At 42.9% G+C, this 22,849-nt stretch overlaps 1 protein-coding gene across 1 annotated transcript in view; it reads left to right on the plus strand.

The window, feature by feature from the left end:
• Nucleotides 1-951: 951 nt before the first annotated feature.
• LRRC49 (leucine rich repeat containing 49) overlaps nucleotides 952-22,849 on the plus strand; it is a 249,223-nt gene continuing 227,325 nt past the window's right edge. Inside the window, 4 exon segments of the mRNA XM_030188617.1 lie at nucleotides 952-1,029; nucleotides 2,174-2,370; nucleotides 9,036-9,095; nucleotides 17,996-18,083. Coding sequence (XP_030044477.1) covers nucleotides 2,329-2,370; nucleotides 9,036-9,095; nucleotides 17,996-18,083 — 190 coding nt within the window. The 5' untranslated portion in view covers nucleotides 952-1,029; nucleotides 2,174-2,328.

A 22,849-nucleotide genomic window follows, 5' to 3' on the forward strand; every position in this document is an offset into this window, starting at 1 on the left:
GGGGACCCCAACCCCCGCCAGCCGAAGTCTTCTTCCTTCGTTTGGTTTCTGACTGAGTCTGACGTCCTGCACGTTGTACCTACAGGACATCAGACTCAGAAACCAAATGAGTGGGGGTTGGGGTCCCCCGCCAGCAAAGGTAGGCGACAGCGGGTGGGGGTCGAGAGGGTCGTCGGCAGGGGGGGGGTCAAAGTTGTTGGAGGTGATGATGGTGGCGGCGGGGGGTGTTGGCAATGGCAGCGGGGGGGGGGGGGGGGTCGGCAGCACCGGGCGGGGCTAAAATGTGCCCCCTCACCTCGGCTCTGGCTCCCCCTACCGCTGAAGTCTGGCTACGCCCCTGTTTGTAACTACAACATGGGGGGGGGGGGTTGTCTGTGATTATACAAGTCACGAACGTAAAGGCTTATCCCAATTGTGAGTACCAAATTATGGGGTCCCCCGCCAGCAAAGGTAGCAGACGGCGACGGTGGGTTGACGGTGGGAGGGGGGGGTTGAGAGGGTCATCGGTAGGGGGGTTCAGGCCAGGGCCAAATCCACGGGGTCCAGGCCCCCATGGCCCCATAGCAGCTACGCCCCTGGTTACAAAAGTGCAGCAATTCAACTTAATGTGCATAACACGTTTAGGGTATTTTTGACTTTTTTTCTTTATTTTTTTTCGCTTTTATTAGCAATGCTGTATCAACATTAAAATGATGTACTACTTATGGCGTTCACAAAAGGACAATCACTTATCTGCACAATCTGGACAATCACATTCTCTAGACCCCGACAGGTTCCCGTTTTGCCAGAGCTTTATCAAGTGTTTTGAGTGAATGGGGATGACGGCTGCGCGGAAGAAAGGGAAAGGGAGAAGTACTTAATTGGCTTCAACATTTTGACGTCATCCCAGCTGCTGTTTCTCAAACCTCCTTGGTTCTTGCGTCCTCTGACGCAACTTCCAAGGAAGAGAAAGAGAAGTTGTGTCCGAAGGGGGCGGGGACCGAGGTACCGGAGAAGGAAACCTGCGGGACCTGTGGTGGGCACTTTCAGGTATAAGTTTTATGGTAGAATGGGGCGGGGCGGCTTGAGCGAGCGGTGCCGGATGGAGGAGAGGGGGAGATATGTTGGAGCGGGGAGAGTGAAAGAGAGGGAGAGATGGCAGACTGGTGCCTGAGTGCTTGTGAAGAGTGGTGCTCAGTGAGTGAGAGTAACGAATGCATGCGACTTGGTAGGTCTGGGCCCTCTCCTGTAGGCACACATATGGCCAGGCGGGTTTTGGAGATTACTACAATGAATGTAGCCTTCAATAAAAGCAAATGAATCTCATAAATATTAATTCTGAAAACCCGAATGGCTAATTGTGCCACCAGGAGAGGCTTGAATTGAGAAGCTGTGCCTTGGATGACTGAATGTGAAGATGCTATCGTTACAAATGGTGTGGAATACTGTGGTGCTGCTTCTGAGTGATATTAGTCGATTTATGGTTTATTAGGAGCTTAAGGTCCTATATTTGTTAACGATGCAACAGGCAGTTCAGTTCATAGTTGATACACTGTCAGTGGATAACCTGGTTCTAGAGGAACCCCAACCAAAGGTTTTCAGGATATCCACAATGGATATTCACGAGAGAGATTTGCATGCAGCAGAGGCAGTACATGCAAATATCTCTCATGAATATTAATTGTTGATATCCTGAAAACCTTACTGGCTGGGGTTCCACCAGGACCAGATTTGGCAATCACTGATAGTCTGCAGGGGGGCGCCAGAGACCCTAGGCACAGCCCTGGCCAGGCAGATCTCCAAATTTTCAGTAGCTGGCCCAACTCTGTGGAGCTCACTGCTAGAGGGCTTGAGTGTGGAGGACAGTTATTTGCAGTTTTAGAGAGGACTGAAATACATTTGTTTAGCACAGATTTTGGATCATTTTAGAGAGGTGATGAGTGGGAGGATATGATAAAGTTTTCAGTTTAACTGTGTGAGAGAGTTATTGTTTGGCATTTTATGATGGTGATGGTTTTCTTGACGTTTTACAATGATGTGATATTGTGTTTTATTGTTTTTTTCTGTCGGTATTGATGTTTTCTATTTGTATGAGTATTTTAGTTGTAGATTGCCTTGATCATGTATTTGGTTAAGTGAGTTATTGGGTTATAAATCAATAAATAAAGAACCAAATCTTGTTGTTGGATCCCAGGCACTCAGCTTTGGATACCTAAGGGTGACACACAGATATACTCTGTCATAATACTTGAGGAAGAGATTAATAAATCCTGGGAAATCGACAACAATTGGACATTTTCCACTACTTCAGCCTTAAAGAGCTCACTCTCATCCTACCCGGTATGAAAGATGCAGCCGAACAAGTATCGGGGCAGACTGACATCCAACACAGTAAGTACTATATTGCTTCCCTGCCCTAGGTTCTGAACATTTTGGGAAGAGAAAATATGAGTACTGCAAATATGGCAATGCCTTTGTATCGCTCCATGCTCCACCCGCACCTCAAATATTGTTTGTTTATTTATTACATTTGTATCCCACATTTTCCCACCTATTTGCAGGCTTAATGTCACTTACATAGTACTGGAGAGGCGTTCACCAACTCTGGTATGAACAAATACAAAGTGATGTAATGGTAAAATAAGGTGCATGTGGAAGAGACACATTAGGGAATCGTAGAGCGGAAGAGTTATGTTATAAATCACAAATAGAAAAGAATAATAATGAGCAGCTATAATAACCCCCCCCCCCAACTCCATCAATTGCTGACTTCTTTTATCCCAAGGAACCCTAATCCACCCTGTTAAAATGTCTAGGGGTACAAAATATAACCTGCTCTCTATGCCCTAGTGGGGGGGGGGGGGGGGGGGGGGAGAGGGATATTCCCTGTGAATCACTGTTATGATTTTTAAATCTGTGGATGAATAATAAATCATCGATTCAGTCTAGCTCTCTTCCACAGTCCTTCCTTCAATAGAAAATATCTTCTCAGAAGATATGCTGGTAGCAGGAATGCACAGGATTCCCTGTGCAAATGTTGCCAGTTGTGGCCAGCACTTTTGCTTGTTTTTCCAAAAAATGAAAACATCATCTGCGTCACTCAGACAGAAATAACTGTTCAGTTGTTTGCCTTGTAGAGAAGACAAACTTGATGAAAGAAACAATTGTAGCAAGACAAATCCTGGTCTAATTTCAATTGAACAACTGGGGAGCTGAAGAGGCACAGTTGGTTATAGAAGGGGATAAGGATATTGGAGTAGCAATCATGACTGGGCCAGACAAGGATATAGAAGGAGGTGGTCATAGGGAGAAGGCTTTGGGGACAGTTCTATAATGGGTGCTACAAGGAATCTAAAATTTACTTTATTCAGGCCTGTTAGGAAAGCACACACTCAACCGTGTCGTTAATTGGAGTTCCTTTCTGTTATTTCACTATTTTAATTATGTGTTGGTAAAATCTTAACCTTTTGCTAGAAAAGGTGGTATATCATCAAATGATAAAACATAAACACTTTGGGGTAGCCTAGCAGTGAGGGCATCCGCTTTATTATCCCAGCTCCGTTGGTTCAAATCCCAAGGCACTTTCTGCTGATGTAGTCATTTATACTTTACCTTCCCCGCTTTAAGGCTGGCAAAGGAGAGCTCAAGCCATCATGGTTAGGGAAATGCATACTTGGGATGCATTATCCCACATGTACAGCAGGCATAGTGAAAACTGCTTACCCTGGGATTGGTTTTCTGATTGAGTTTCTGCAATCGCAAAACAGGGGGAAAAAGTAAAAGTTATAAGCTTGCTCTACAAAACCGAATAATTAGAAAAAAGAGAGCCAAGAAAACATAGCATAAGCAAAATGGATACGAGTTCATTAGATAAACACCTAAAGCAAGGCTGTTGGATCTCTTATAGCACTAAGCTATTTCAAATCCTGAGCCTACTTGCTGTTATCAATCATTTGCATTCAAAATTCAATGTTTTCACTTTATTGTATTATAATCAAATGTATACCAAACAAATTTTTATAAAAAATTTTAAAAAATATCTTGTATGAAGAAAGCGACTACTTAGCTGCACTAGCAGAATCGGCGCTGTCTTGGTCCTCAGGCACCCGACGCCTACTGAAACATATTGGCATTGTGGTCCCAGTGACCTGCTTCCGGGGTCTCAAAAGTCACCAAATTAAAATCTAAACGTGCGGCAAACGCCGTTTGAAACCAAAGGCTCTGGGTTTCGAGGTTATTTGAGTTTCTGCCAGGTACTTGTGACCCAGATTGGCTGCTGTTGGAAACAGGATGCTGGGCTAGATGTACCATTGATCTGATACAGTATGGCTGTTTTTATTTAAGTTAGGTGCCAAACATCTGTACACTAAGACAGTATTCTATAATTGCATCGTGGAGCCCAGATTCTATTATAGAATAGAATGTAATTTGGCATTTGTGCAATAGTATTTAGGCACTATCACTGATGTCGTGTAAAAGGAAGATGGAAGTATTAGTTCCCCCTCCCTTTCTGTTATGCACCAAAGTGCTTAGGTGCTACCTTATGGAATAGCATCTAAGTGCAGTTCCATAACTGCCATTTACCCCCATTTGGGCGCTGTTCCTTTTTAGTTCCAAAAGTTACATGCCGAATTGGCCCTGTGTCCCATTGTATCATCTTCAAAATACTTTCTCTGCCTAGTACAATGTGTCCTTCAATCGTGACAACTTTTTATTATTGGGATGGTTTATTTGACAAGTCTAATTTGGTTCTTTCAAGATTCACACCCTTGTTATATAATCCACTGTTTTTGCCTGGTCTTGGTAAGGGGCCTTTTTTGAGTTGGTTCTTAGCGGGTTTAGAGACTTGGGGTCAATTTTTTGAAGAGGAAAAATTTTGTTTCTTTCCAAACCTTGGTTGACATATACTGTTTCTCCTACAGATACGTATGCTTATGTGCAAGTGAAGCATTTTCTTACTTCTAGTGTAATCAAGCCACTGTTGACTAGGGAGGCTTCTTTTTTTGGAAAGTCTTTGTGAAGACTCTGGAACTACGCAGGGCCTTATCTCTTGTTTATATGCTTACTTACGTGGTATGGGGCGACATCCTGTTGAGCATCGTAAGCATTAGCATTGGGAGCTGGGATTGACATTGGGTGATGATGTCTGGTCACGTATGGAACGTGGTTTTGAGAATGTCTGTTTCTGTTCCTTTTAAAGAAAATGCAGTCAAAGTTTTATACCGGTGGTATTTGACTCCTGTTCGTCTGCATCATATGTTTACAGCAGTTTCGCTTTTATGCTGGAGGGGTTGTGGCTAGAGGGGTACCGTGGGTCATCTCTGGTGGACTTGTACTAAAGTACGAGCATTTTGGAAAGCAATTCAATATAGACTCCAGAAATGGCTTTCTAAATCTATTCAGTTGTCACCAGAGTTTTTCTTGTTTCCTGGTACACCTCCTGGTCTAACCACATCTCAGGGTATATTGGTTCGACATGCTATATCAGCTGCTAGAGTTACACTAGCTGCACATTGGAAGTCTCCTAAAGTTCCTTCTTTGATTTCATGGTTAAATAAGTTGTGGTATATTTGTGAAATGGAGAGATTGTGGGCTATACGTCATCACACTTTGTCTAAGTGGGAAGATATTTGGGTGCCTTTTGTAACACACTGTTTGTTTTGAGCTATGGGGATTGGATGGGATGAGAGGGTTTTTTTCCCCTTCCATTTTTCTATTTCTTTTGGGGGATGGATAAGGGTGTACTTTTAATAAACCTTATGATAAAATATGGAAGTTACTTATTTGGTGTAGTTGGATGCTTATAAGAGATTATCGTTTTGTTCTCTTTTTTTAAAGATGTTCATTGACACTAGAATACAGTGTTTTTAATCATATTAGAGAAGATCTGTAATATTTGTCTATGATGTATTTCTTTGAACTTCTGTTTTGTGTTATCTCTTTTTATTCAAAAAATACTTCTTTAAATTGAAAAAAAAAACCTTTTACTGGTGTATAAAATCAATTACTCAGGACACCCTTCAGAATCTTTCCCAATTTTTATTACTCTGTCCTTCCTGGGCTTTGTGTTCATCTCAGGACCACCATCTCCAAATCTCGTCTTTTCACTCATCTCTCCATTACTAGGTATAGGATATTTTCCGTGATGGGCCCCATCCATGGGAACTCTATCCCCCTTGACCTACGTCTTAACCAGCCTCTGGCAAGCTTTAGGGCTAAGCTTCTTTTCTCTTTTCCGAGGCTTATGGGCCGTGATTTGTCCTTTCATCACTCGCCTGGGCAGGTACCCCGAGGCACAGCAGTGTTGGTCTTGTGACCCTGTATCCCCTTCTCCAATGCTCTTGGCCGCTTCTGCCCTTTATCGTGTCACCAATGTAGTTATTTTCCTTAACTTTTGTTTTGATTTGCATTATGGGCTTCCTAAAGGTGGTATATCAAGTCTTAAAAAAAAAAAAAAACAACAACTTGGAACCTTGGCACACTATTCGGATTCGTATCTCTAAATGAGGTTGCAAGGTCTTTGCTGAAAAATCTGCTGGGATAGAGTTCTTTAGACTGATAGAAGAGAGACAGGACACTATACTAAAATGTTTCTTGGGTCGGTTGCAGAGTTCTCATTTAGAGTAGAGTGATATGATTGCTTATCTTGTTTCAATGTATTTTTCTCATTGAATATTAGGTGGAATATTGTAATAGTGTGTCTGAGAGCAATAGCCTGAATCTCCTGCTTTAAATTGTGCTCTTATAGAAAAGAACAGATTTGGGACAATAACCTATGACAGATATCTTCCTTGTTGTTAAAGTGACCTGATTGTCCAATGTAAGAGCCAAATCTAAAGTTGATTGTCTTCCATTCATTTGTTCTTATGCACAAAACAATAATCTACTATAATAAAACTCACCCTCAACGTTCTGAGGACACTGACGTCACTGAAGCCAAGCCCTGACTTCCTTCAAAAAGGTTCGTGGTGGTGAAGACACCAAAATCGCTCCGGGCCCCGCCCTCGAGGGCAGAGCAATGGCAGAACAACGAAGGGGTTGGCAGGGAGGGAGGCGGGGTGGGGGGTGGGAAATCGCTCCGGGCCCTGCCCTCGCGTCAAATGTCATGATGGGGGCAGAGCAATGGCAGAACAATGAAGGGGTTGGCCAGGGAGGGAGTGGGGGGGGGGGGTGTTGGCGACGAAAACCTTGCTAGCGCCCGTTTCATTTCCTCTGAAACGGGCCTCTTTTACTAGTTACTCATAAACTCATAGGTAAGCAATTAGTTTCTCTAAAGAAGAGAATTAACTGACCATCACTTGCATATGAGAAAAAGAGATCACTCAAAATTGGTTCTAGCAAATTCAAAAAGAGTTTTAATATAGCTGTGAGTAGGGAGCTCTGTAGATTTAATTACTTTTTCCGAGTAATCTGAGCTTGAGGTGAGTTACAGTTCAGGTCCTATAGTTATTTTCTTAACTTCGAGGGTTTACTATCTAAATTGTACTCAAGGTAAGGGAAGTAAGGGGCCCTTTTACAAAGGCGCGTAGGCACCTACACGTGTCTAACGTGCGTCAAATTGGCACTACCACCCGACTACCACATGCCCTGGGTGGCAATTATATTTTTGGCACGCCCAAAACACGCGGTTGAAAATTATTTTCTATTTTCTTCTGCAGGGCCCTTAACCTGGCAGTAAATGGCAGTTGGCGCATGCTGCATGCTTACCGCCTGGTTAGCGTGTGTGAGACCTTACTGCTAAGTCAATGGGTGGTGTTAAAGTCTCAGGCCAAAAATGGACGCGCACTGGTTTTCATTTTGCTGCACGTCCGTTTTCCAGCACATTAAAAAAAAATCCCCTTTTTCCCAGGCACGCTCAGGAAATGGACCAACTCGTGTCCAAAACATGCTTCTACACCAGTGCAGCCACTTTTGGGTGCGCCTTAGTAAAAGGACCCCTAAGTGACTTGCCTAAGGTCATGATGAGCATCGGTGTCCGAGTACAAAGTTTAGTCCATCAGGCCCTGCATTAGGTTCATTTCTGTTGCTTTTCTTATTTAGAACTCCCATTTGCATGCATTGAGGCATTTATCAAAATGTAATAACATGCACAATTAGTAAGTAGGCGCTGTTAATCTCAATTTGTCATATTTTCTAACAATGGGTATTTATTTAAGCTTTATTAACCACCTTTATGAAGCGTTCCGTGTTCTGGTAGCAGTCTCTGAATCTATTGTTAGTTTATTTATTTACAACAGTTTGATATACTGCAAATTGCCAAAAAAAAAAAAAAAGTTACAATGCAACCATGTAACCATTCTTGGGGTGAAGTCACCTCACTGGGTGGGATTTAGGGCTGTGGTAAAAGGGGGTCTGCAGTAGCATCGGTGTGTTTTTGACACACCCCGAGGCCCCCTTTTACTGCAGCAGTTAAAAAGCTGTAAAAAAAAAAAAGGGATGTGGCCATGTGCTAATCACAGGGATTGGCACATTGCTGTTTGTGGGGTGTGGGGGGGAGACCTTACCACCACCTATTTAGGTGATAAGTGCTCCTGCTTTTATCCGACGGTACAAAAATTCAAAATATTTTTGTAGCGCTGGAAATGGTGTGTGCTGGGTGTGGGAACTACTGCTGGGCTCCTGCAGTAGCGCTGCGGTAATCCTGATTTGACATGTGGTAAAGCGGCGGTAGTTCTACCACCACTTTGTAAAAGAGCCCCTTAGTTATTTGAGGATTAATACGGCGCTTGGTGGAGGCAAAAACAGTAAGAACTGGAATAGCAGTTATGACTACGCCAGACAAAGGTAAAGGATAAGCCCAGAGAATTCCTGGTGCTATGAAGTGAATGGAAAATCAGGGTTCAGTGGTAGTCTGTCATGCAAAAGGAATCAAACCAGTCCATATTTGCCATTGTATTCTGTTGGATTAAGTGTGGAAATGGTAAAGTACAGGGGCAGCAGATAAGAAAATAATCATAACTGACTTGGATAGTGTGAAATGTCTTGTACGGCAGTGAGTGAGCCAGCTGGTCCTTATCAGTTCCTAAATGGGCATTAAAATTCTCTTTTTATTGTAGGTGAACAGTTGTGGGTCTCAGGTGGTCTTTCACCCTTCTGTTCCTGACAGAAATAAACAGGTGAGTCCTTGAAGAACAATAATCTAAGAAGTACAGAACAGATTATGGGCTTATTTCATACTGCAGAGAGGAAAATACTTACAATGCTCATTTCACTTCAGGTATGTACAGTGCAATTTTTGTAGTGAAAAAAGTGCTGGTACTCAAATGCCAGGCCACCCTTCAAGGGTGGAGTGATCATTCAGGGACCCACCCCACAATAGCCAGGCCCCCCTGCAATCAGTCACAGAATCTATGACAAGGCAGAATTGGTGTGTAGAGCCTGAGTTCTTTCATTAAAACTTGGGAACCATGGGTCAATTTTAGCAGACAGTGGAAAAGGTGTCAGTAATCAGTACCCCCTCAAAAAAAGCCCTGGGTATGTAAAAACCAATCAGAAATAAAATATGTAGGAAGAGGGCAATTTATTTTCTGTTTTAGTGACTTTCATAAACGCCAAGTAAAGGACAATTATATGCATGATGTGTTCAAATCCATTTATTTTCAGATGCAGATGATCTCTTGTGTTATCTTTACTACACTACACAATGTGGCAAATGAGAGGAAGCTCATAGGAATTGAATGGGCTTCCTCTCATTTACCACTGAGGAATTGCTAGCGCAGTTTTTGTAAAAGAAGCTCTATTCCTAACTACATAATTTGTGACAATTAACAAAGGTCCAGTACCACACTTCTCAGGTATGTTTTGAGGAAAAGTGCAAAAAATAAGGTGGAGTATTTAAGAAGTACCAATAAGATTTGGTTTTCTAAATAGCAGAACAATTTAACCAATTGATTTGTTCATTCTGTAACTGCTGTCAAGCAGAAAAAGATTTGTTTTTGGCTTTTTTAAAATATAACTCAGCAGATCAGAGAAATGAAACGGGTACAACAAAACTATGTGGGTCAACGGTACAATAAATATTCTGCCTTCTATTCCCAATCAATATAAAACAAAGTACCCCATTATCTGACATGTCTATCCTGGAATTTCCAGTATTTATCCTTTACTTTATCACTCTTGTCCCAATCTAATATACTATGGATGGGGATATTTTCAAAAAAGTGGCTACAGTAAACCTGGCAGCATGAATGAGGTGATGTCCCTCCCCCCCCCCCCCCCCCCCCCCCCAAATTCTTTGTCTTCCCTGGATCTCCACATCCCTCCAGTATCCTAAGGGATAGTATTATGGAGCAAAAGAAAAGGACTGCCCCATTGTTGCCCTGATCTCATCATGTACCACCTGCCAAAAATGAGGAACCACTGGGCTAGTCCACCACATATTAAAAAAAAAAAGTAGCTTGTCCTCCACACCCCCTCCAACATAGATTGGATTTATTAATCTTATACTGCATTTATAAACAAGTGTCAAAGTGGTTAACATGAGTATGAGGTTGCAACCACACGTGGTATATAAAAGGAAGAGGGGTAGGGACCTGTAGGTCCAGTGTAGGAATCTATACATGAGTTCTACCCATTGACAGCACATGGATAGCAAGGAGGCAATTCTGTAGAGCAGTGGTTTTCAACAGTGAATATGCATACGATCTATTTGCATGCAATGGAATGGAGAGTGCATGCTAATATCTCTCATGCATATTCATTGTGAGTATCCTGAAAACCCAACTGGCCAGGTGGTCCCTGAGGACTGGATTGAAAACCCCCTGAGGACTGGATTGAAAACCACTGCTGTGGAGGTCACCCAATTTCAGAAACATAATTCTGGGTGTTGAGTGTGAATTGTGAACTGGCATCTGGGCGTCCAGATTCCTTTATAGAACAGTGGTTTGTAAACCTGGTCCTAGAGGCACCCTAGCCAGCCAGGTTTTCAGGATATCCACAATAAATATTTATGAAAGAGATTTGCATGCACTGCTTCCACTGCATGCAAATTTATCTCATGAATATTCATTGTGGATATCCTGAAAACCTGACTGGGGTGCCTTCAGGACCAAGTTTGGGAACCACTGGAATAGTGTGTAAGTTTGCATTTGCTGTCAGGCTTAAATGTGAGTGTGTAAATGTTGCGCTTTAGCACGTAAGTTACAGGAAGTCTATAAGTTACATGTTTAAATGTGAGACCCCGCCCATACATGTACCATCTTGCAGTTGTGCACTATGGGGCAGATTCTATAAATGGTGCCAATAAAATTTGGTGTTCAACTCTGTTTTATAAAGGGCACTCCAGGATGAGTAGTCTTTATAGAACAGCATTGGTGCTCAATTTTTGGGCGCGAGGACTTATGCCAGCTGAAACCTGATGTAATTCCTTTGTAAATGCACTGACCTGCCTATGCCCCTATCATGGCCACACTCCCTTTTCAGTTGCACATGGTCCAATTTAGGCACCCAGTGTTACAGAATAGTGCGTAGCCAGATCTGCGCTCAAATTATAATTAGTGCCAATTAAGTACTTGTTGGCTCCAATAATGAAATCACTGGAGCCCATTAACTAATTATTATGGGCACCAGTCTGGGATTGGCTTCCATATTTGGGCAACCTTTATAGGATCCGGGGGTAAACTTGTAGAATATCACTTTATTTATTTATTAAAAATATTTGTAACTCATACTATCCACTGTTCTAGCATCTGAGATACAACAATTACATACAACCAGCACTTCCATACACAAATGTTATATTCACACATGTAAGTGCTAGTATTCCTTAATCTTAGAATGCAAATGGTGCTTACATTTAGGTGCTAAGATTATAAAATTAGAGAGCCAGTGTACATAAGACCATATGACTTCCAAATCGTCTGTTTGTCTCTAGGGGGGAATTCTCAAAGCTTACCGTGCTTGCGACTTTTGATTTAGACTGGTTGAGCTGGTCGAGTGTGCACTTTATTCAGCATCTAATGCACAGAGGGGTTCTGCGTCGCTTTTACTGTTTGTGGTAGCAACTACTGATAATCCTATGCAAATGTATTACAGCGAGCATGAAGTGCCTACCTTTAATGTTCAAAATGTTCTGGCAGGTCTGGAGCTGTCATTGCATGAAGGTGACTTCTCAGTGGAGCACTCCTCTTGCATTTTAAAAAATAGTATCTGCACGTGTGTGTTAAATGTGCCACGTGCTTGTATTATAAGTGTGTATTTCGAACGTAACAGTAGTGTTTAAAAAGTTAAAATATACAATGCATGTATGTAGCGCACGCCTGTGATGCGGTTGTCGCCTTTTTTTCCCTGGGCATGCATATGATGTCGACATTTACTGTAAGACTGTTCTACACATGTGCTAGGCGCTTTCTCTACCGAGCCGCCGCATGCAGAATTTCTGCGCATCTCATTTGCATTCGATTTTTCTTTGAGCATTGATCGCTGTTTCAAAATTGGTAAGTTCAACCACCATTATCAGTGACTTTTGAGCATCTGGCCCCAAGTCCCTGCTCAGTTCAGTAATTGATCACTGCATGGTGCTGTGGATGTGGTGGTTTCAACTAAAATGTAATACAGTCGGGATATCCATCTGAGTTCTGGACTCGGAGCACTTACGAATAACTCGAAGATCAGTCCATGGTACATACCTTAACGTTTGATTTCCTTGTCATTGGAGTGCATCTTCTATCAGTTGATAAAAAACAGAGTTTGGATGGTCTTTAGAAGTTCCCCCCGCTCTCCAGAGGCCTGATCCAATACTATCTTGCTGGGCTATGCATTTTATCACTGTAGGCTGTTGGGAGCCCTAGCTCATCTTGACCACCATGTTTAGAGACTTGATTGTGTTCTCCCCTCCACGTTATTCATTGTGTTCTCTGGAAGCCGTATTTAACAGGTATGGTCAGAAATATTAATGAGTAGAACAGTGAGGCATGGGAGTTCCACGACGTACAACCCTCTCCCTTTGTTTTTGTTTTTTTTAAAGCTTTGGAGCATAAATATAGTTATTCAATTCACTGCATAGATATTTTTAAAACAACATATTGAACTTACAGGTAATCATATTGAGATGATATGCGATTAAGTACATAAGTATTGCCATACTGGGAAAGACCAAAGGTCCATCAAGCCCAGCATCCTGTTTCCAACAGTGGCCAATCCAGGTCACAATATACCTGGCAAGATCCCAAAAAAGTAGAAAACATTTTGTACCGCTTATCCCAGAAATAGTGGATTTTCCTGAAGTCCATTCAATAACGCTCTATGGACTTTTCCTTTAGGAAGCCGTCCAAATCCTTTTTAAACTCCGCTAAGCTAACTGCCTTTACCACATTCTCTGGCAATGAATTCCAGAGTTTAATTACACGTTGAGTGAAAAATATTTTCTCCGATTCGTTTTAAATTTACTACATTGTAGCTTCATCGCATGCCCCCCCTAGTCCTAGTATTTTTGGAAAGCGTAAACAGACGCTTCACATGTACCCGTTGCAGTACATTCAAACACTTTGTCAAATGTTGTGCTGATTTCTCTAGTTCAGGGGTTCTCAACCTAGTCCTTGGGACACACCAAGCCAGTCAGTTTTTGAGATACCCACAATGAATATGCATGAGATAAATTAGCATCCACTGCTTCCATTGTATGCAACTTTATCTCGTACATGTTTATTGTGGATATCCTGAAAACCTGACTGGCTTGGTGTGTCCCAAAGATTGGATTGAGATTAGAAGAAAGATTATAGTGTTAAAGATGAAAACTTGAGGGAATAAAGAGCCCCATGTAACGGTGATGCTTTAGTGAGAAGTATTGGATGTTGGGTTGGGCAGTCTTCTTATACAGTAAGTCACAGGATCTGGTTGGGCAGACTGAAAGGTTTCGCTGTGGGAATCACAGGAAATGAGGGCTGGGCATTCCTTTTCATTTTCCCTGTTGAAGTAGGCAGCAACGTTGATGTCTGTCTGTACTGTAGAATTAACTTTCTTTGGATGCTTTTTCTTTGTTTCAGTTCTTAATATTTATTAATTTTCTTTAATTTGTAATAAATGTCTGATGATGATGTTAGACTAGATGCATATGTACAATTATGACATGACTGAATGTTTACAAAATGTTTGACTTTATTGGTTTTGTTTGACGTGGTACATCATCAATAAAAACCGTTGAAATATAATTTGTAATAAATGTCTTGCATGTCATTAACCACAGATGGTTTTATAGAGCTTTCCATAAAATGTTCATCTCATAAACTGATCTGAAAATGGGTGTTCCCTTTGGCCAGATGCTAGAACTGTGATTTATTTAACTGTTTACTCAATGGACACTTGTTATACTGTTGCCATGATTTCACAAATAGCTCAAAGTGCATTGTTTACAGACTTTTACAGTTAAAATAGCTACGCCAGATTTATCAAAATTTATGATTAATGAACAGTTCCTTTGCACTTATATCTTTTTAGATATAAGGTAAATAAAATAATGGACTGTTAACTCTACTGTATAGGAACTACCATCACTATATAAAGGGGCTAATTTTTAAAGCATTTAACCCCCTGTTTACTAAGCTGCGCGGCAGTGCTGACACATCCCATTCAAAGCGAATGGGCTCTGTTGGCATTAGTGCACGGCAGCCGCTAGCACGGCTTAGTAAACAGGGGGCTTAGACTTACAAAGTTACAGATTATGGAACTTTGTAAGTCTAAGTATTTGAAAAAAACATCTCAAAATCTATCAGCAACGTAGCCTTGTCTAGTATACCTAAAAGGGTTTTTACTGCAGGAAAAGTCCATAAACAATTATTATTCAGGCAAGCTTTGGAAAGCTTCACTGCTTATCCCTGGGAGTAAGCTGCAAGATCTAGTATTTTGGGATCTACCAATTGCTTCCTAATGACCCAGATGAGATGCTGGGTTCAATGGACTCTTGGTCTGACTCTACATGGTAAGTCTTGTATTATCTTTTTTTTATTTGCATGAAGTCTTTATTAACAGTTCATACAGTTAATACAGATTTTAAGAAACATAAAACAAAGTGGACCGATCCTGGGAGAAGGAGCTGGGCTCATCACTGAGATTATGGGACATATCCAAATCAGTGGCAAGAATACCTTTGCTGGTGTCAGATGCTCGTTTGAGAGAATGTGCATATAGATGTATTTATAGAGGATACGTGGCTCCGTCTCAATTGATGCACATGGGAGGTAATCAGGGTCCGGAGTGTCTCAAGTGTGGGAGGAGCCTGGGCACTTTACTACATATGTTCTGGAGTTGCCCAGCTCTGGAGAGGTTTTGGAGCAAAATCAGACGGTTCTGGACACAGCAGTTGGGCATTCCTGTGTTGGGAATGATAGAGCAATTAGTGCTGGATGTACCAGGGGCCTTTGGAGGTAGGAATAGATTTGAGACATTAATGTTTCGCAAAATGTGCTTAGTAGCTAGGAAATGTATTCTTCAATATTGGACCGTAGCAGACTCCCCGGCTTACTGGCATTGGAGAAATCAGCTCCACCTGCTAATAGCCTGGGAGGCTAGAGACTCTAGGCTTTCCCAGAGGAGCCGTACTACCTTTCTGGCAATTTGGGGCCCTTACCTACAACATCTCTAAGTCCCAGAGGACGTAGCTTACTTCTTAATGACGGGTGACTGTCCACTAGGATTATTATGGCTCTCTTTGGTTCCTGGGAGGGGGGGTGAGGGAGAGGGGGGGGGTTAACTTGTTTGGTAAGATGTTGAGGTAGACAGCCTAATGTACTGTTATTGAGGTCAGTTAGTTTTGATAATCGGGTGTTATGCGGTCAATGCATCTATCTATAGGATTTGTTATTTCTAGAGAATAAGTGAATAACGTGGGGGGGGGGGGGGGTGAGGAAGGTAGCTCGGGGATAGAGCAGATATATTCAAATGTTTGAGAGGTTGTTCAGAAATGAAACCGGTTTGTATGGGTAATTTGCTAGGGGTATGGACTGTTATGGTATAACATGCTGACTTCTTAATAAAAGTGTTAAATATAAAACTGTTACAACCTTACAAAATAGGGGTGGGGGGATAAAATTGTTAAAAGTCTGATGGCAGGTGGCATTAGTGTTTTATTGCACACTAGTAAAAAAGGCCCGTTTCTGACTGTAATGAAACGGGCGCTAGCAAGGTTTTCCTCTGAGTGTGTATGTTTGATAGAGTGTGTGTGAGAGTGACTGTGTGATAGGGAGTGAGTGAATGTGTGTGTGTGTTTGACAGAGAGAGTGAGACAGAGTGTGACAGGGTTGATGCTGCTTTAGTGGGAGTGGGTGGCAGGCGGTTTAGAGTTTGGTCAGCGTTGTGTTGTGTGGGCTGTTTGTAAGAGTGCTGGTAATTTTTTTTTTTAAGTTTTGAGGAGAGATGCAATGAGTGTGTGTGTGAGGAACTGAGGGGTGGAGGGGTTACCATTGCTGGAGGGTGGGGTGTCAGTGATTGAGTGTGGAATACATAGAGTGTGAGTGCCTATGTATCTATGTCCTGCATCAGTGTATGTGTGTGAGTTGGGGGTGGGGGAGGGGTGTTAACTGGGATCCTGGTTGGAGGTTGTTTAGCGTTGAGTGAGTGGTGATGTATCCATGTCGTGTGTGTGTGTGAGATTGACAGGGGGAGGGGGGCTGGGGTTTGTAGGGGGCTGGGAGGCAAAGGGGGGAAGTGGGAGTGGCCATGTTGAGGTGGGGTGGTGTGATGGGGGGGAACTGGGATCGTGCATCAGTGTGTATGTGTGTGAGAGGGTTGATGGTGGCAGGGTGTGAACTGGGATCTGGTTTTGGCTCACCTCATGAGTTTGGGCTAATTCTGAACCAAGTCAGATGATTGTCAATTTTTTTTTTTTTTTTTACAGCAAGTTGGGGGTTGGGAAGGGTGGAACTGGGATCCTTCATCAGTGTGTATGTGAGTGAGAGGGTTGATGGTGGAAGGTAGGGGCAGGCTTTGCTAGTTGTGAGGCTGCAGTGTATTTCTGTGTTGGTGTGTGTGCCAGTATCAGAGGAGAGTATCAGAGGTGGGGGCAGGGTTTGGAAACTGTGAGGCTGCATATGTGTATTGCTTTGTGAGACAGATTTTTTTTTTCAGCCTTACCTTCTTTGTTTGTGCTGGCTGTGGTCGTCTGCCTTCCGTTTACTTGATGGGTTTTTTTTTTCTATCATTCATTCTGTCTGAGTGATTGAGTTGTTATGGGGGGGGGGGGGTGTGGCTTGGTGGGCGACCTTCCTTGTTTCTCCTGACTGTCCTCTTTAGAGATTGACAGGGGGAGGGTTATAGGGTGTGTGAAGGGGGGGGGGGGGGGGGAACTGGGATCCTGCTGTGAGACAGAGTTTGTTTTACATTGTTTCTCTTGGCTGTGCTGCTGTCTTTCATTTGCTTCAGCTGGGTTTTTTTTTTCTATCACTCATCATGCCTCAGTGAGTGAGTCCTTAGGGAGGGGGTGTGGCTTGGTGGGCGACCTTCTCCAGCTGTCCCTTCCCTTCCTGTCAGCAGGTTTTTTTTTTGTTTTCGATCACTGAGGCTGCCTCATGCGATTGGTTGAGTGTCATTGCTCCGCCCCCGACGTCATAACGTTTGACGCGTGGGCGGGGCAGACACTCAAGGAGCAAAAAGCGGTCTCAGCCACCTCACTTTAGAATGTTGGGAAAGTGAGGCTTCATTAGAACGTTGGAGGTGCGTTTTATATAGATAATTTCATGCATGAATAGCTGTACAATCATATTCTTAGATGTAATTGCTTTGATGTGTCATCAGTAAAACCTGTTGAAACTTAAAAACAAAGTGGACCGTACAGTGAGCTCCAATCTCTTTTAACACACTTCATTTTACATCACTTTTAACTGCCTAGTTTTAACATTCTGGAACTTCAATATTTTATAAACTTTTGTTTTCTATGTCCCCCCCCCCCCCCCCCCCAACAGAACTTGCACTGCTCTGAAGTCTTGTATTATCTTAATCAGAGATATTCTCATGCTTAATAATGTTTCTTTCAGTGTATAGTGTATTTTTCTAATGTTTTTGTATTTTAAATAACACTGTTTTGCAGTTTGAATTCAGGCTAAATAAAGAGCAGCCAACTTTGTACAACAGGATCTTGCTGCATGATCTAGAAAAGAACAGTTCAGGCAGACAAGGTATTGTATATTGGGGAGGAAATGGATCATTTTCTGATTTTTCCAATTAAACAGTTTTAATAAATGTAAAAAGTAAGCTATATTGCTTTTCAGAACTATGAATTATATTCCATTTTAGAATATGTTTTTAATGCTTGTTTTTGAACTCTTTGAAATGCTCACTTTGTGTTTTTGCAACACAAGGTGATATTTCTATCTGTTGGTTCTGTGGTCAGACACCATAATTCTTTTAACATTCTTATGTTCAGTTACTACTTAAAAATAAGCTGAGCTTTGTGAATGTTGCTTGAAGGACTTGTTCAGCATTTAAAGAGCAGTGTTTCTGTGCTCATCCCTTCTCTGATAGGCATTCAGACTCCTTAAAGTATTACTTCATCCCATCATATGGTATCGATGAAATGTTTTCCCAAGAATGTATATTTACAGCTTTAGGAGCAGAAAATACATTTTGAATTCAAAATTAGTTTTATTGTAATTCTGGAGTATTGTTTTGATTTCTAAAGCAATGTAGTCAAGGCAAATAAGAGGGTAGGGGCTTATATTTAGTTAAACGGATCAGTGGCAGCGGGCAGGAAAGAATGAGGATCTTTCCTGCCCTAAAGCAAGCCACTAGACCATCAGGGTGACTTCAGGTATGTGCTGGGAGGGCATCCAGGGCTGGAAGGGAGGTGGGTGCAGGGAGGAGGGAAAAAATGGGGCAAGGAGGTTAGATTAAGAACATGAGGCGGTACAAGAGTATCTAACCCAATGGGCTGAAGCGCCACACTGGTTCACCCAAAACAATAGCAAACACTAGTGAAAACAATAGCAAAAGAATTTTTAGAAATAAGGAACTGCGTATGCTTGGTCCATCTGTAAAAAGTCAAAAGCTGTTCCAATTAGTAGGTAGTACTTTAAAAGGTGGAGGATAAAACACTTTTTTTTGACAACTTTTGAATTTATTTGAAAGCTTCCCATATGTAAATATAAAATCATGAAATAAAAACTGAATATCACTAAAAAAAATCTTCAAAAATTATTGCTGGTAGAAACAGTACTAATAAAGGCTGTATTTTGTGCTCATTTTTCTACACTGTTCTGTACAATATAGTAATACATGGCCACATTTCAGTGAGGATATCCTATTTACTGATGGGGTCATCTTAACTGTTGTAATCATAGAAGCCTGGTGTTATAAAGATTGGAAGTAAAATTAAATTCTCCTTTCATTGAGGCGTATGGAATTGCATCTTCACTTCATCTCTTGTGTACAAATGGGTTATTCTGTTCTGAGCATGTTTCAGGGACAAGTGGTTTTCATAAGTCAAAATAATAAAATAAATATTTCATGCAGATCTCTTTCTTGGGGGGGGGGGGGGGGGGAGCAAGGTGACTTTGATGTGGCAGGGGATGGGTGTGCTGGGGTCTGGGATGGTGGAGGTTACTTGTTTCATGGATAGGTTAGATTCCCTATGGGGATGGGCGGGGACGGGTTGGTTTTCTGTCCCTGTGCAATTCTCTATTTCTAAGCCTGTGAACTGTATTTCTCCTAATTAGGCAGCAGATGGCATCTTTTTTGTGCTTTAAAGCTGTTGCAGAAAAGACTATTTTCTTTTCCAGTTTATGATTGGGTGAAAAAGCAATTTGCTGTACCATTTGCTAGATACTTCAAAGTTGGTGCCCTGGGCTCTGATTGGCCCTAGAACTCAAATCTAACCAGGAGGTACTGGATTTTCCCTAGTCTCAGCTTGGGAATACAGAGGAGAAACAGCTCTGTCCTGTGACTAGTGATCAGTTAATTTCCTGCCCAGGTGCTACCCAGGTAGTAACAAGTGTTAGTTTTAATATTGATCTTTATTCAGTTACCTGTTATTGCTTGCTGTACTTTTCCACGTGTGTGTTTCAAACATTCAGTGTTCTACTGTGACAATAAGCCTGCTAGTTTATTGGGTCTGTTAATCCTGGTGATTTATGTGTCTGTGGGCGCTTTCCAGGGACTGTTTGACCCCTGAGAGTGTGGCCCCAATACCTAGAAATCACCGGGGAATAACTTAAGAGTGAGAGACTAACCCAGAGACAAGTGGGACTTAGTTGGAAGGAGGAGGGTTCTAGCGTAGAGCACAAGCGGCAGGTGAAGGCAGACCCGCTAAGTAGCTGCAGGGTTAACCCCAGGCGGGAGCGAGGTGTTCTGTGACAGACCTTTAGTCCTTTTTTGGTGGCAGTGTGGTGGGATTGTCGGGCTCAGTGCAGCAGTAACAGGGTCCCTTCCCCGTTTTTTTTTTTTTTTTTTTTTTTGGTAGTGTTATATTAGCAGCGTGCTGATGGTGACTGGTAGGTCAGTCGTGTCTGAGGTCTGCTAACACAAGAGCGACCGGATGACCTTGGTGAGGAGAAGCTGCAGGACCCGCCTGCGCAGAGTTGTTCTGGGGGGAGAGAAGACCCCTTGTGGGCAGAGGCCCGTGAGTTGGCAGGGCCAGGGGCCACACGAACTGAGATCTGGCAGATCTACATGGTAGAGAGACAACTGCTAGACCAACAGCGACGAGAGGAATGGTAAGAGCAACAGCAGCGAGAATAATGGGAATTCCAGCTGCAGAAACTGAAGTTTGAGATGGAGATGGCTCGTATCCAGAGCTCCAACCCAACTCTGCGCCGAGGACAAAGGCAGGATCCACAGCCCGGATCGGGCTCAACTTGTTTGCACAGTTTGATGATACTCAAGGTAAATTTGATGGATATCTAACTGCCTTTGAAAACATTTGCTGCCTCAATGAAATTCTTCTGGGTGCGCTATCTAGGAAGAAAGCTCACTGGTAGAGCACTTGAGGTATTCTAAGGACTCCATGGAGACGTGTTCCCAGTGTGAGGAGTTGCTCAAAGCTTTGTTGAACCGTTATGCCATTACTCCCGAGACTTATAGACTAATGTTCTGGACATGCAAAAGGGGGTGGATTATATTTGCAGCGCGTTTGATTCAGCTAAGATACCAGCATCAGCGATGGCTCAGTGAGGCTGAGGTTAAAATCCTGGAGGACTGCCAGAGCCTGATGGTCCTGGAGCTGTTTTTCAGCATGATCGTTCAGAGGTGAGGGAACATGTTCAAGATCACCAGCCCTGTACTCCAGAGAAGGCAGCTGAGTTGGATGACATCTTTTTGGCTAACCGTCCCTGGTTGGCAAAGAGAAGCCATCCTTATCCGCAGCAGCTGGGAGACAGCAAACCCTCCAGTGTTCCCCAAAACCCTAAAGATATTAGGCATGAATGTCCTTGTTACCAGTTGGGCACACAGGACATTTCAAAGCGGATTGCTCAGATAATCCCAAGTCTGCACTAAAAAGCATTTCAGTTCCTGCACCAAAGCTGGCGACTTTCATGGGTGGCTCCAGACCCACGAAGGAGGCCCACTCAGTTGCCGCAGCACAGAACATTACTGGTCGTTTATCAAGCAAGGAAGCAGATGGGTTTCCACAACACCACAGTACCCCAGTATGTGAATCAGACCTAGGTGGCTAGGCTTGAGGACACTGGCTCTAGCATGACTATTACAACCAGAGCTAGTGCCGGAAGATGCTAGTCTTCCAGGGTGCACTGTGGAGTTAGTGTTAGCCAATGGATCCAGAGAGACTGTACCCATTGCTTGGGTATTCCTGGATTGGGGTACCAAGCCTGGATACAGAGAAGTAGGAATAATGAAAAAGATATCGTTACCGATTCTGTGTGGGACCGACATGGGCTCAATTAGCATTACTCTTGATAGCGGAGTCAGCATTTCCACTTTGGTGGCCCAACAAGCAGAAGCAGCAGAGGTCATCTCTCCAGTTCCAGATCCTGAGCCAGTCCAGGTGGGACCAGCTGACCAAGTGGCAGGAGGAGGTGCTCAGTGTTTCCATCAGCACCAGTTCCTGAGGTGACCGGGGCTGTGAGTATGGAACAGCCTGACTTAACTGACATACCTATTGAGCAGACTGTTGTCCCTAATCTGTCAGTCACTAGCAGAGACCATTCCAGTTATGGATACTGATTTAGGACAGAGACGTGCTTTTCAGGAAGCATAACACTCTGATCCTGACCTGGAAGCCCTGAGGCAGAGGGCTGGTCAGCCAACCAATGAGACTTGTAAAAATTGTATCCTATGGAAAGGGGTCTTGCTGTACAGAGAGGCTGATCCCATTGATCCTAACAGGCCCTGGATAGCAGCAGATTATAGTGCCCATGGCATACAGAGAACTCCTACAGATTGCACATGATGTTCCTTTAGCAGGACATGAGGGGGTGACACACATATACACCAGAGTGACATAGAATATCTATTGGCTGGGAGTATCTCGAGCCATAGCTGACTATTGGCGAACCTTTGATGCGTGCCAAAGAGAGGGTAAGACCCAAGATCACTTCTGAGCACCCCTGAAACCTTTACCCATTATCAGTAAGCCATTTGAGAGGATTAGTGGGGCCTCTAGCTGTCCCTAGCTGGACTGGGAAAAGGTATATAGATTGATAGTGGTGGACTTTGCTACCAGATATCCTGAAGCAGTAGGCTTATCCTCCATAGAATCAGAGAAAATTGCCACTGACCTGCTAGAAATATTTTCCCGGGTAGGATATGCATGAGAAATGCTCTCGGACCAAGGGACACAGTTTATGTCTGAGCTGATCCAAAATCTGGGGGCACACTGTGGAGTGAAATCCCATATCACCTTGAAAGTAATGGGTTGGTGGAGAGATTTAATGGGATGTTAAAGCATATGTTAAAGGCTTTTGTGCTGTCAGGAGACTGGGACTGGGAA

The sequence above is a fragment of the Microcaecilia unicolor genome, chromosome 1, assembly GCF_901765095.1.
Source record: "Microcaecilia unicolor chromosome 1, aMicUni1.1, whole genome shotgun sequence".
Lineage (NCBI taxonomy): Eukaryota > Metazoa > Chordata > Amphibia > Gymnophiona > Siphonopidae > Microcaecilia > Microcaecilia unicolor.